The sequence below is a fragment of the Bombina bombina genome, chromosome 7, assembly GCF_027579735.1.
Source record: "Bombina bombina isolate aBomBom1 chromosome 7, aBomBom1.pri, whole genome shotgun sequence".
In the NCBI taxonomy this organism is placed as follows: Eukaryota; Metazoa; Chordata; class Amphibia; order Anura; family Bombinatoridae; genus Bombina; species Bombina bombina.
This window is the reverse complement of record NC_069505.1, coordinates 425,179,116-425,193,023: the sequence shown is the minus strand read 5'-3', so window position 1 is coordinate 425,193,023 and position 13,908 is coordinate 425,179,116. Positions and strand designations below refer to the sequence as shown.

The 13,908-nt window shown below is 44.8% G+C and overlaps 2 protein-coding genes across 6 annotated transcripts in view; both read right to left on the bottom strand.

Moving 5' to 3' along the window:
- The window catches only part of FAM83F (family with sequence similarity 83 member F), an 818,594-nt gene that overhangs the window by 470,470 nt on the left and 334,216 nt on the right, over positions 1-13,908 (bottom strand). The gene's annotated exons all lie outside the window — the stretch shown is intronic.
- The window catches only part of TNRC6B (trinucleotide repeat containing adaptor 6B), a 330,819-nt gene that overhangs the window by 168,046 nt on the left and 148,865 nt on the right, over positions 1-13,908 (bottom strand). For all 5 annotated transcript variants that reach the window (XM_053721289.1, XM_053721285.1, XM_053721286.1 and 2 more), the window contains one exon: positions 4,254-6,662. In XM_053721289.1, the coding sequence (XP_053577264.1) occupies positions 4,254-6,662 (2,409 nt within the window). The remainder of the gene's footprint in view (positions 1-4,253; positions 6,663-13,908) is intronic.

The following is a 13,908-nucleotide window of genomic DNA, read 5'->3' as shown; positions in this document are numbered from 1 at the left end:
GCCTGAACGTCTGGAACTTCAGCCAGACGTTAGTGTAGAAGAATAGACAGAGCAGAAATCTGTCCTTTTAATGAACTAGCAGATAAGCCCTTTTCTAAACCCTCTTGTAGAAAGGACAATATCCTAGGAATCCTAACCTTACTCCATGAGTAACTCTTGGATTCGCACCAATATAAATATTTACGCCATATCTTATGGTAAATTTTTCTGGTAACAGGCTTCCTAGCCTGTATTAAGGTATCAATAACCGACTCCGAGAAGCCACGCTTTGATAGAATCAAGCGTTCAATCTCCATGCAGTCAGCCTCAGAGAAATTAGATTTGGATGGTTGAAAGGACCCTGAATTAGAAGGTCCTGTCTCAGAGGCAGAGACCACGGTGGACAGGACGACATGTCCACTAGGTCTGCATACCAGGTCCTGCGTGGCCACGCAGGCGCTATCAGAATCAACGCCCAGGGATCTCCAACGCCCAGGGATCCTGGACATCTCTTGCCCAAGCCTGGGCGAAGAGAGAAAGTCTGCCCCCCACTAGATCCGTTTCCGGATAGGGGGCCCTCTCTTCATGCTGTCTTGGGGGCAGCAGCAGGTTTCTTGGCCTGCTTGCCCTTGTTCCAGGACTGGTTAACTTTCCAGCCCTGCCTGTAACGAGCAACAGCTCCTTCCTGTTTTGGAGCGGAGAAAGTTAATGCTGCTCCTGCCTTGAAGTTACGAAAGGCACGAAAATTAGACTGTTTGGCCTTTGATTTGGCCCTATCCTGAGGTAGAGCATGGCCCTTACCTCCCGTAATGTCAGCTATAATTTCTTTCAAGCCGGGCCCGAATAAGGTCTGCCCTTTGAAAGGAATATTAAGCAATTTAGATTTAGAAGTCACGTCAGCTGACCAGGATTTAAGCCATAGAGCTCTGCGCGCTTGGATGGCGAATCCGGAGTTCTTAGCCGTAAGTTTGGTTAAATGTATGACGGCATCAGAAACAAATGCGTTAGCTAGCTTAAGTGCTTTAAGCTTGTTCATAATTTCATCCAATGGAGCTGTGCGAATGGCCTCTTCCAGAGACTCAAACCAGAATGCCGCCACAGCAGTGACAGGCGCAATGCATGCAAGGGGCTGTAAGATAAAACCTTGTTGAACAAACATTTTCTTAAGGTAACCCTCTAATTTCTTATCCATTGGATCTGAAAAGGCACAACTATCCTCCACCGGGATAGTGGTACGCTTAGCTAAAGTAGAAACTGCTCCCTCCACCTTAGGGACCGTCTGCCATAAGTCTCGTGTGGTGGCGTCTATAGGAAACATTTTCCTAAATATGGGAGGAGGGGAAAAAGGCACACCAGGTCTATCCCACTCCTTGCTAATAATCTCTGTAAGCCTTTTAGGTATAGGAAACACGTCAGTACACACCGGTACCGCATAGTATCTATCCAACCTACATAATTTTTCTGGAATTGCAACCGTGTTACAATCATTCAGAGCCGCTAATACCTCCCCTAGCAATATGCGGAGGTTCTCAAGCTTAAATTTAAAATTAGAAATCTCTGAATCCAGTCTCCCTGGATCAGATCCGTCACCCAGAGAATGAAGCTCTCCGTCTTCACGTTCTGCAAACTGTGACGCAGTATCTGACATGGCTCTCACCTCATCCGCGCGCTCTGTCCTTAACCCAGAGACCACAAAATCACGCACCTCCTGAGCGGGAGGCGAAGGTACTGACACGTGAGGAGAGTTAGTTGGCATAACTTCCCCCTCGTTGTCTGGTGATAATTTCTTTACATGTAAAGATTGACTTTTATTTAAAGTAGCATCAATGCAATTAGTACACAAATTTCTATTGGGCTCCACATTGGCCTTTAAACATAGTGAACAAAGAGATTCATCTGTGTCAGACATGTTTAAACAGACTAGCAATGAGACTAGCAAGTTTGGAAATACTTTTCTAAATAAATTTACAAGCAATATAAAAAACGCTACTGTGCCTTTAAGAAGCACAAAAAGCTGTCACAGTTGAAATAACAATGAACCAAAATAGTTATAGCAACCAATTTTTCACAGTAAATGTATTAAGTTAGCAAAGGATTGCACCCACCAGCAAATGGATGATTAACCCCTTAATACCCAAAAACGGATAACAATTTAATAATTAACGTTTTTCTCACAGTCAAAACACACTGTCACAGGTCTGCTGTGACTGATTACCTCCCTCAAAATGAATTTTGAAGACCCCTGAGCTCTCTAGAGACGATCTGGATCATGGAGGATGAAGTAGACAGATTGTGACTGAATTTTTACTGCGCAAAAAAGCGCTAAAATAGGCCCCTCCCACTCATATTACAACAGTGGGGAAGCTCAGAAAACTGTTTCTATGCAGAAAACAAAGATGGCCATGTGGTAAAAATCATGCCCCAATAAGTTTTATCACCAAGTACCTCACAAAAAACGATTAACATGCCAGTAAACGTTTTAAACATACATTTGAAAAGTTATGAATTGTTATTAATAAGCCTGCTACCAGTCGCTTTTACTGCAGTTAAGGCTCATACATTATTTCAGTATTAACAGTATTTTCAGAGTCAATTCCATTCCTTAGAAAAATACATTCAGTGTACACACACTCATCAGCCTAATACCAGTCGCTATCACTGCATTTAAGGCTGAACTTACGTTACATTGGTATCAGCAGTATTTTCTCAGTCAATTCCATTCCTCAGAAAAATAATTTACTGCACATACCTCATTTGCAGGGGGGCCCTGCATGCTATTCCCCTTCTCTGAAGTTACCTCACTCCTCAGATGAGAACAGCCAGTGGATCTTAGTTACGTCTGCTAAGATCATAGAAAACGCAGGCAGATTCTTCTTCTAATGCTGCCTGAGAATAAACAGCACACTCCGGTGCCATTTAAAATAACAAACTTTTGATTGAAGAAATAAACTAAGTTAAAAAACACCACAGACCTCTCACAGCGACCTATCTTTAGTTAGGCTGCAAGAGAATGACTGAATATGACATGTGAGGGGAGGAGCTATATAGCAGCTCTGCTTGGGTGATCCTCTTGCAGCTTCCTGTTAGGAAGAGATATATTCCATAAGTAATGGATGACCCGTGGACTGACTACACTTAACAAGAGAAAGGAACATTTTGGGTTTGATGTCCCTTTAAGAACATATTTATCTTTATTTGAGAAGCTCATATAAAATATACATCATTCTGCCGTGCAAGTGTCTCCACCCACAGCTGATCTGTATACTGCACACCAGGACTCGCTGATTTTACACCAAGAATTGGCGGAGTTTAAGACATAAAACCAGAAGGACAGGACAGCTGTGGGTGGAGGGAGGCGCAAAGCCAGCAATACCTGGAAATACATAAACTAGGTCATTTGTTTAATATATTAAAAGGACAGAACACTCAATTGTATTAGCAAAAACATTAAGAGTCCCTTAAAGGGATAGTCTACTCAAAATTAAACTTTAAAATTGCTGCTCTATCTGAATAATGAAACAACTTTCAAATTTACTCCTATTATCAATTTTTATTTGTTCTCTTGGTATCTTTATTTGAAAAAGCAGGGATTTAAGCTTGGGAGCTGGCCCACCTTTTGGTTCAGAACCTGGGTAGTGCTTGCTGATTGGTGGCTACATTTAGACACCAATCCCTACCCAGGTGCTGAATCAAAAATGGGCCGGCTCCTAAGTTTACATTTTTGCTTTTTCAAAAAAAGATACCAAGTGAACGAAGAAAATGTGATAATAGGAGTAAATTAGAAAGTTGCTTAAAATTATTGCTCTGAAACATGAAAGTTCAATTTTGACTAGAGTATCCCTGTAAGCAGTCATAAAGGTTACAACTGCTTAAGAAAGAGTATTTACTGCACATGCTACATATGCTATCTGCGCCTGCAATCAAACTACACACCTGCTCAGAGAGCACATATTGCAACAGCCATGTCTCAATTTGCTTCATCACTGATTAACGCATGCTACCACCGGGCTTCTATGAGAAGGCAGTGTCAGAATGCAGGTGCACAGGGCATACGTACATATCTTCCGAGCACAGTAAAAGCTCTTGCTTAAAGCAGCCGTAAACTTGTACTAGAAACATTCCTGTAAATACATTTTGTATTGCAATATTTATTCCATAATAAACTAAAATGCATTCATGTGTATTCAGATTCTGGGCTGTGCATGTAACAGACACAAAAGCACAATCTGATCAGCCGCCAAGCAGCTGGTCACTGAGATTTCCAGTTACCATACCTGATGGTGCCGCTTTGTTTGCTAATGACCCAGGTATTGATTGCTCCCTTGGTATTTGGCCAGGGGCCACTTGTGCGTTCTTGTCCCACAGGCTGACGTTTTTATAGTTGTAATTGCTAGGGTCACCCCAAGCCGCTGTCCCATCATCAATGTCCATTTTACGTGTGATGGGTTGTGGCGTTGGTTCCTCCCAGCCACTTGGCTCCTCTTCTTTTGGAGTGGTTGGCTGGGGGCCACCTTTCCACCCTGGATTGGGCTGTGGCCTCCCATTTCCAGGAGGAGGTGGTGCTTGTGGGTTCCCCCAAGAGCCAGGAGAAGATGCAGCTGGTGTTGCTTCCTGTTTGTTCCAGGGTAATGGGGGTCTAGCTGCCTCACCCCATCCACCACCTCCTCCCTGTGGTCTCTTGTTCTCATCCCACCCACTTCGTGGAGCTTGGTTGGGGTTAGCTCCATTGCCCCAAGATCCAACATCATTTTGACCCACCTCCCCCCAACCAGAGGAGGTTTTATTTCCTGAACCATCCCATCCCCCTTGACCCTTGGGAGGCTCCATGTCCTCATTACCACCTCCAGTTCCTCCCCAGCCATTCTTTCCTGCAGACCACCCACTTGCAGGATTGGGCTGGCGAGTACCCCATCCTGGTTCAGCACTACTATTGTCATTATTCCACCCTGGAGCAGCTTTCTCCTCTGGTCGTCCTCCAGCCCCTGCTCCAGGTCCCCCAGCACCTCCCCAACCAGTTGCATTGCTTTTATAGTCATTCCAGCCAGTTGTTTTGGTGTCTTTCCATTCTTGGGCAGAAGGGGCCGAGACAGAAGGCTCACCCCAGCCAGACTTATTTTGATTGCTTTGGCTGGGGGCATCCCCCCAGCCCCCTGAGCTCTTGGCTTGGGGTGTGTTCTCCCAGCCCTCTGTCCCACGGTCTGCTTTGCCTTCAGCCCGAGATGACGCTTCCTCACTTTCCCATGATGCATCCTGCTTGATCTGGGTTTGACCCCAGCCTGTGTTGGAGAGAACTCGAGGATCCAAGTCAGTCCGGCTTAGCATGGTCTGCAAGGCGGCCTGGCAATCTGGGAGAGCCGATCTGTGCACTCGCCGGTTGGACGAGTTCAGGCTGTCTCCACTACCCCCAGTCTTAGGGTTGCTTCCAGTGCTTTGTCCCCCAGCCTCACTACCAGTTGAACTGGGAGCCCGGCCCCAGCAGGCCGCTGATGATGGGTTGCCCTGGCTCTCTGATAGCAGGTGGCCCTTTTGATTGTCCCATGCTCCAGTGCTAGAATTTCCTTGGCTCGGGCCTCCCCATTCTCCCACCTTTAAGTCCTCATGCCCGGCTGCCTGCTTCCAATCTCCCTGAGAAGCCCCACCAGCCCCCAGTTTGTTCCCTTCTCCCCATTTGACTTCACTGGGGTCTCCTTGTGGGCCATAGCCCCAAGACCCATTCCCACCACTTTTGCTGTCCCATGAATCCCCCCTGGACCCGTTGGGTCTATGAGAAGACCCCTTTCTTGCATCCTCCCTCTCACGTCCATTGCTCCCAGAGTTGCCGTGTCCACAGGTGGCGTCTCCTGTGGCAGAGGGACCCCTTGTAGCCCCCCATGAATTAACTCCCCCGTTCTTTCTATCTCCAGTGCTTTGAGCAGGGGGGTCAGATCCTCGGGAGGCTTCCCCAGAACCCACCCCAAAGGCTGTTCCCTTGTTCTCTGGGGGGGTTGAAGTATTTGAGTTTGTAGAGTTAGTGTTTCCATTTTTTGGTCCGTCAGTGTGATGGGTTGTAGCTGGCTCCCTCCCCAAAGCTGCGAAACCAGCACCCGCATTTTCCATCTTTGACTGCTGCTCCCTAGAGGTCTGACCCGCTGGGCCAAGCTGTGCACCGGAGAAGCTGCCTTCTGGCTCCGGGTTCCCTTTCCTGCCGCCTTCCTGGACCAAAGCCGGCCAAGCCGACGGGTTGGTATTTGGGTTAAAGTTGCTGAAACCGGAGGCAGGTCCCGTTCTCTCAGACCCTCCCACACTCCTCCAGTTTCCCAGTCTATTGGTGCCCTCTGTGGTGGGGTTGGAAGACGGGACGGGCTTAGCCTTGGTGTCAGATTTCCAGACCCCCTGGATACATTCGCCGCCAGGCTGCTGTTGCTGAACCTGGCCCCCCCTCCCTTTGTGGCTAGTGGCGCTTCCTTGTGGGGGTCCCTTCTCCGAGGCTGGATTCGAGGCACTGTTGTTGTCTGTGGCGTTGTCGGAAGGCGGCTCTGCGTCCACGCCGGCGATGCAAGGCCACTCTTCCATGTCCGACCCGTCTACAATCACTTTGTCCCAGGCGTGGGGGGGATTTGCGGAAGGGCCGCTGCTGGAGGGGGCTCCGGAGCCCCAAGTGGAATTTGCATAATTTGATGTAGCAGCTGCCCCCGATGATGAATCTGTAGAATATATGAAAGAATAGATGAAAAAACATATCAGTGCTATATACCAGGAAAAGCATTACAGTTCAACTCCACTTTTCAAAGCTATAACATTAAGTACTTAGGCTGTTCATTTGAATCACTATCAGAAACTGTTCTATGTCTGCATAGGAATTGTGATTAAACCTTACAGGTAAAGCTGCGATGCGCACAGTATAATTTACTGGGAAAACCGAGGAAGTAAATAATTATTATCTTATTTCACATTAATTGATCATGACTTAAGACAATATATACAGTACTGTGGGTACAAACGCCAGAAAACTGTGGTTATGGCTGGAAATTTTGTTTCTAAAATTGAACAAATTGGGAAGTTGCAAAGCCTGGCAGGACATTCGTTAAACACCAAGGAAGGGGAGTGAGGAGTGGTATAAATAAGTTAATAGTTAGAAATGTAAAAGTCATGCAGTTAAATAGAATTAGAATAGTCTTGTGATAAAATAAAGAAGTGGCAGAGATGTAAAAATACTACAGATAGGAAGCTAAAGGGACTGCACTTTGTTTCTGTGCAATTACTGGTCTGACGCAGAGTGGCTGTGTCTGTTCTTTCCGGCAGGCTAGAACCGGTCTGTGCGGCTGCAGATGTCTGGAGAGAAGCCTTGCAGATCACAAGAGACGCCCCTCTAGAGGCCTCAAGATCTGAAGGGTTCTTACACAGTGAAAAGCTCCTCAGCACAACATGTACAGAGCAATCTCTCTACAGAAAGGCAGCATTGTGCAGGCTGAGCGGTTCTACCACACAGCCACATTGCAACTACCAGATTCCTAAAAGATTTAAAGCTTCTTAAATGAGTTTTCCGCACCAACAGAACATTCCCAGGATAAGCAAGAGGAAGGAGGGGAGCGTGAACAACAATGCCCTATATTCCCTGTGTTTTCATAACCAGTTTATTATATAATGCCAACATATAGTTTATTTACACAGACATAAAGCTAAACTATTAAATGTGGATATTTAACCCTAACATGATTATAAAAAAAGACAACAAAAGCTGACCCAAATTTGCAATAGATTGTCAGAGAGAGAGAGATACAGAGAGAGAAAGAAAAAGAGGGGGAGGGGGAGAGAAAGAAAGGGAGAGACCTTATCTGCTGCTAATACCTCTTCCTATACAGCCAGCACCTACTGACCTTACCTGCTGCTAATACCTCTTCCTATACACCCAGTACCTACTGACCTTACCTGCTGCTAATACCTCTTCCTATACACCCAGCACCTAATGACCTTACCTGCTGCTAATACCTCTTCCTATACACCCAGCACCTACTGACCTTACCTGCTGCTAATACCTCTTCCTATACACCCAGCACCTACTGACCTTACCTACTGCTAATACCTCTTCCTATACACCCAGCACCTACTGACCTTACCTACTGCTAATACCTCTTCCTATACACCCAGCATATACTGACCTTACCTGCTGCTAATACCTCTTCCTATACACCCAGCACCTACTGACCTTACCTGCTGCTAATACCTCTTCCTATACACCCAGCACCCTACTGAACTTACCTGCTGCTAATACCTCTTCCTATACACCCAGCACCTACTGACCTTACCTGCTGCTAATACCTCTTCCAATACACCCAGTACCTACTGACCTTACCTGCTGCTAATACCTCTTCCTATACACCCAGCACCTACTGACCTTACCTGTTGCTAATACTTCTTCCTATACACCCAGCACCTACTGACCTTACCTACTGCTAATACATCTTCCTATACACCCAGCACCTACTGACCTTACCTGCTGCTAATACCTCTTCCTATACACCCAGCACCTACTGACCTTGCCTACTGACCTTGCCTCTTCCTATACACCCAGCACCTACTGACCTTACATGCTGCTAATACCTCTTCCTATACACCCAGCACCTACTGACCTTACCTGCTGCTAATACCTCTTCCTATACACCCAGCACCTACTGACCTTACCTGCTGCTAATACCTCTTCCTATACAGCCAGCACCTACTGACTTTACCTGCTGCTAATACCTCTTCCTATACACCCAGCACCTACTGACCTTACCTGCTGCTAATACCTCTTCCTATACACCCAGCACCCTACTGAACTTACCTGCTGCTAATACCTCTTCCTATACACCCAGCACCTACTGACCTTACCAGCTGCTAATACCTCTTCCTATACACCCAGCATCTAACTAACCTTACCTGCTGCTAAGACCTCTTCCTATATACCCAGCACCTACTGACCTTACCTGCTGCTAATACCTCTTCCTATACACCCAGTACCTACTGACCTTACCTGCTGCTAATACCTCTTCCTATATACCCAGCACCTACTGACCTTACCTGCTGCTAATACTTCTCCCTATACACCCAGCACCTACTGACCTTACCTGCTGCTAATACCTCTTCCTATACAGCCAGCACCTACTGACCTTACCTGCTGCTAATACCTCTTCCTATACAGCCAGCACCTACTGACCTTACCTGCTGCTAATACCTCTTCCTATACACCCAGTACCTACTGACCTTACCTGCTGCTAATACCTCTTCCTATATACCCAGCACCTACTGACCTTACCTGCTGCTAATACTTCTCCCTATACACCCAGCACCTACTGACCTTACCTGCTGCTAATACCTCTTCCTATACAGCCAGCACCTACTGACCTTACCTGCTGCTAATACCTCTTCCTATACACCCAGCACCTACTGACCTTACCTGCTGCTAATACCTCTTCCTATACACCCAGCACCTACTGACCTTACCTGTTGCTAATACCTCTTCCTATACACCCAGCACCTACTGACCTTACCTGCTGCTAATACCTCTTCCTATACAGCCAGCACCTACTGACCTTACCTGCTGCTAATACCTCTTCCTATACAGCCAGCACCTACTGACCTTACCTGCTGCTAATACCTCTTCCTATACAGCCAGCACCTACTGACCTTACCTGCTGCTAATACCTCTTCCTATACACCCAGCATCTAACTAACCTTACATGCTGCTAATATCTCTTCCTATATACCCAGCACCTACTGACCTTACCTGCTGCTAATACCTCTTCCTATACACCCAGTACCTACTGACCTTACCTGCTGCTAATACCTCTTCCTATATACCCAGCACCTACTGACCTTACCTGCTGCTAATACTTCTCCCTATACAGCCAGCACCTACTGACCTTACCTGCTGCTAATACCTCTTCCTATACAGCCAGCACCTACTGACCTTACCTGCTGCTAATACCTCTTCCTATACAGCCAGCACCTACTGACCTTACCTGCTGCTAATACCTCTTCCTATACAGCCAGCACCTACTGACCTTACCAGCTGCTAATACCTCTTCCTATACACCCAGCATCTAACTAACCTTACCTGCTGCTAATATCTCTTCCTATATACCCAGCACCTACTGACCTTACCTGCTGCTAATACCTCTTCCTATACACCCAGTACCTACTGACCTTACCTGCTGCTAATACCTCTTCCTATATACCCAGCACCTACTGACCTTACCTGCTGCTAATACTTCTCCCTATACACCCAGCACCTACTGACCTTACCTGCTGCTAATACCTCTTCCTATACAGCCAGCACCTACTGACCTTACCTGCTGCGAATACCTCTTCCTATACAGCCAGCACCTACTGACCTTACCTGCTGCTAATACCTCTTCCTATACACCGAGTACCTACTGACCTTACCTGCTGCTAATACCTCTTCCTATATACCCAGCACCTACTGACCTTACCTGCTGCTAATACTTCTCCCTATACACCCAGCACCTACTGACCTTACCTGCTGCTAATACCTCTTCCTATACAGCCAGCACCTACTGACCTTACCTGCTGCTAATACCTCTTCCTATACACCCAGCACCTACTGACCTTACCTGCTGCTAATACCTCTTCCTATACACCCAGCACCTACTGACCTTACCTGCTGCTAATACCTCTTCCTATACAGCCAGCACCTACTGACCTTACCTGCTGCTAATACCTCTTCCTATACAGCCAGCACCTACTGACCTTACCTGCTGCTAATACCTCTTCCTATACAGCCAGCACCTACTGACCTTACCTGCTGCTAATACCTCTTCCTATACAGCCAGCACCTACTGACCTTACCTGCTGCTAATACCTCTTCCTATACACCCAGCATCTACTGACCTTACCTGCTGCTAATACCTCTTCCTATACACCCAGCACCTACTGACCTTACCTGCTGCTAATACCTCTTCCTATACACCCAGCACCTACTGACCTCACCTGCTGCTAATACCTCTTCCTATACACTCTGCACCGATTGACCTTACCTGCTGCGAATACCTCTTCCTATACACCCAGCACATACTGACCTTACCTGCTGCTAATACCTCTTCCTATACACCCAGCACCTACTGACCTTACCTACTGCTAATACATCTTCCTATGCACCCAGCACCTACTAACCTTACCTGCTGCTATTACATCTTCCTATATAACCAGCATTCTAATGAACATGTTATACCTTTATCAGCCTAAACATCAGCTCTCTCACCTTCCTAATTGATTGCTTAAAAGGATAGATAACGCCTTTACTACCCATTCCCCAGCTTTGCACAACCAACATTGTAATATTAATATACTTTATAACCTCTAAATCACTGCCTGTTTCTAAGCCCTTGTAGGTTGTCCCTTATCTCCGCTTTTCACAGCCAGAGAGTGCTAGTTCATGTGCCCCAAATAGATAATAAGCTCACTCTGTCAGAGGCGTAGATACAAGATAATTACAGAGGTAAAAAGTATATTAATATAAGTGTGTTGGTTGTGCAAAAGTGGGGAATGGGTAATAAAGGGATTATCTATCTTTGTTAAACAATAACAATTTTCAAGTAGACCGACCCTTTAAACAAAATAGGCCCAGAATCTGTGCCCTCTAATTCTTACGCAAACAACCTACAAAAGTTGTTTAAAATTTTAAGCTGGGACAAAATAGCTTGGTTTCAAGTCAGTTTAGGATCCCTGGGTAAGACATATAGTTTCCCAGGATTATCTTTTGGGTACCAGAAAAAGGACTCTTTTCTCTATTTAATGTTCCAAGGAATCATTTAAAGGCTCAGGTTTTATTTTCAGGCAGTTGAATCCATGGAAGTGATTGTTCCGGAGTCAGAACAGGGAAAACATATTTTATGCAAGAACTTACCTGATCAATTCATTTAATTCATATTGGCAAGAGTCCATGAGCTAGTGACATATGGGATATACAATACTACCAGAAGGGGCAAAGTTTCCCAAACCTCAAAATGCCTATAAATACACCCCTCACCACACCCACAATTCATTTTAACAAATAGCCAAGTAGTGGGGTGATAAAGAAAGGAGTAAAAAGCATCAACAAAGGAATTTGGAAATAATTTTGCTTTATACAAAAAAATCATAACCACCATAAAAAAGGTGGGCCTCATGGACTCTTGCCAATATGAAAGAAATTAATTTATCAGGTAAGTTCTTACATAAATTATGTTTTCTTTCATGTAATTGGCAAGAGTCCATGAGCTAGTGACATATGGGATAGCAATACCCAAGATGTAGAACTCCACGCAAGAGTCACTAGAGAGGGAGGGATAAAATAAACAGCCATTTTCGGCTTGCAAAAATTAAAGGGACAGTCTACACCAGAATTTTTATTGTTTTAAAAGATAGATAATCCCTTTATTACCCATTCCCCAGTTTTGCATAACCAACAGTTATAATAATATACTTTTAACCTCTGTGATTATCTTGTATCTAAGCCTCTGCAAACTGCCCCTTTTTTCAGTTCTTTTGACAGACTTGCAGTCTAGCCAATCAGTGCCTGCTCCCAGATTACTGCACGTGCACGAGGCACAGTGTTATCTATATGAAATACGTGAACTAACACCCTCTAGTGGTGAAAAACTGTTAAAATGCAATCTGAAAGAGGTGGGCTTCAAGGTCTAAGAAATTAGCATATGAACCTCCTAGGTTAAGCTTTCAACTAAGAATACCAAGAGAACAAAGCAAAATTGGTGATAAAAGTAATTTGGAAAATTGTTTAAAATTACATGCTCTATCTGAATCATGAAAGTTTATTTTGGCCTAGACTGTCACTTTAAATCCACAACCAAAAAAATAAGTTTCTCATAAATGAAAGAAAAAAACCTAAACCATAAGCAGAAGAAACTGAAACAGCTGCCTGAAGAACTTTTCTACCAAAAACTGCTTCTGAAGAAGCAAATACATCAAAACGGTAGAATTTAGTAAATGTATGCAAAGACCACCAAGTTGCTGCTTTGCAAATCTGATCAACTAAAGCTTCATTCTTAAATGCCCACGAAGTAGAGACTGATCTAGTAGAATGAGCTGTGATTCTGAGGCGGGGCCTGACCCGACTCCAAATAAGCCTGATGAATCAAAAGCTTTAACCAAGATGCCAAGGAAACGGCAGAAGCCTTATGACCTTTCCTAGAACCAGAAATGATAACAAATAGACTAGAAGTCTTCCTGAAATCTTTAGAAGCTTCAACATAATATTTCAAAGCTCTTACCACATCCAAAGAATTCTTAGGATTAGGACACAAAGAAGGGACAACAATTTCTCTATTAATGTTCACAACCTTAGGTAAGAATTTAATAGTCCGCAAAACCGCCTTATCCTGTTGAAAAATCTGAAAAGGAGATTCACAAGAAAGAGCAGATAATTCAGAAACTCTTCTAGCAGAAGAGATCGCCAAAAGGAACAACACTTTACAAGAAAGTAGTTTAATGCCCAAAGAATGCATAAGCTCAAACGGAGGAGCCTGTAAAGCCTTCAAAACCACTTTTAAGACTGCAAGGAGGAGAGATAGATTTAATGACAGGCTTGATACGGACCAAAACATGTACAAAATAGTTAATATCAGGAAGCTTAACAATCTTTCTGTGAAATAAAACAGAAAGAGCAGAGATTTATCCCTTCAAGGAACTTGCAGACAAACCCTTATCCAAACCATCCTGAAGAAACTGTAAAATCTTCCAAACGCGATAATAAATCTTTCTCGAAACGGATTTACGAGCCTGTAACATAGTATTAATCACTGGGTCAGAGAAACCTCTAAGCACTAGGCGTTCAATTTCCATACCTTCAAATTTAATGATTTGAGATCCTGATGGAAAAAACGAACCTTGAGACAGAAGGTCTAGCCTTAATGGAAGTGGCCATGGTTGGCAACTGGACATTCGAACAAGATC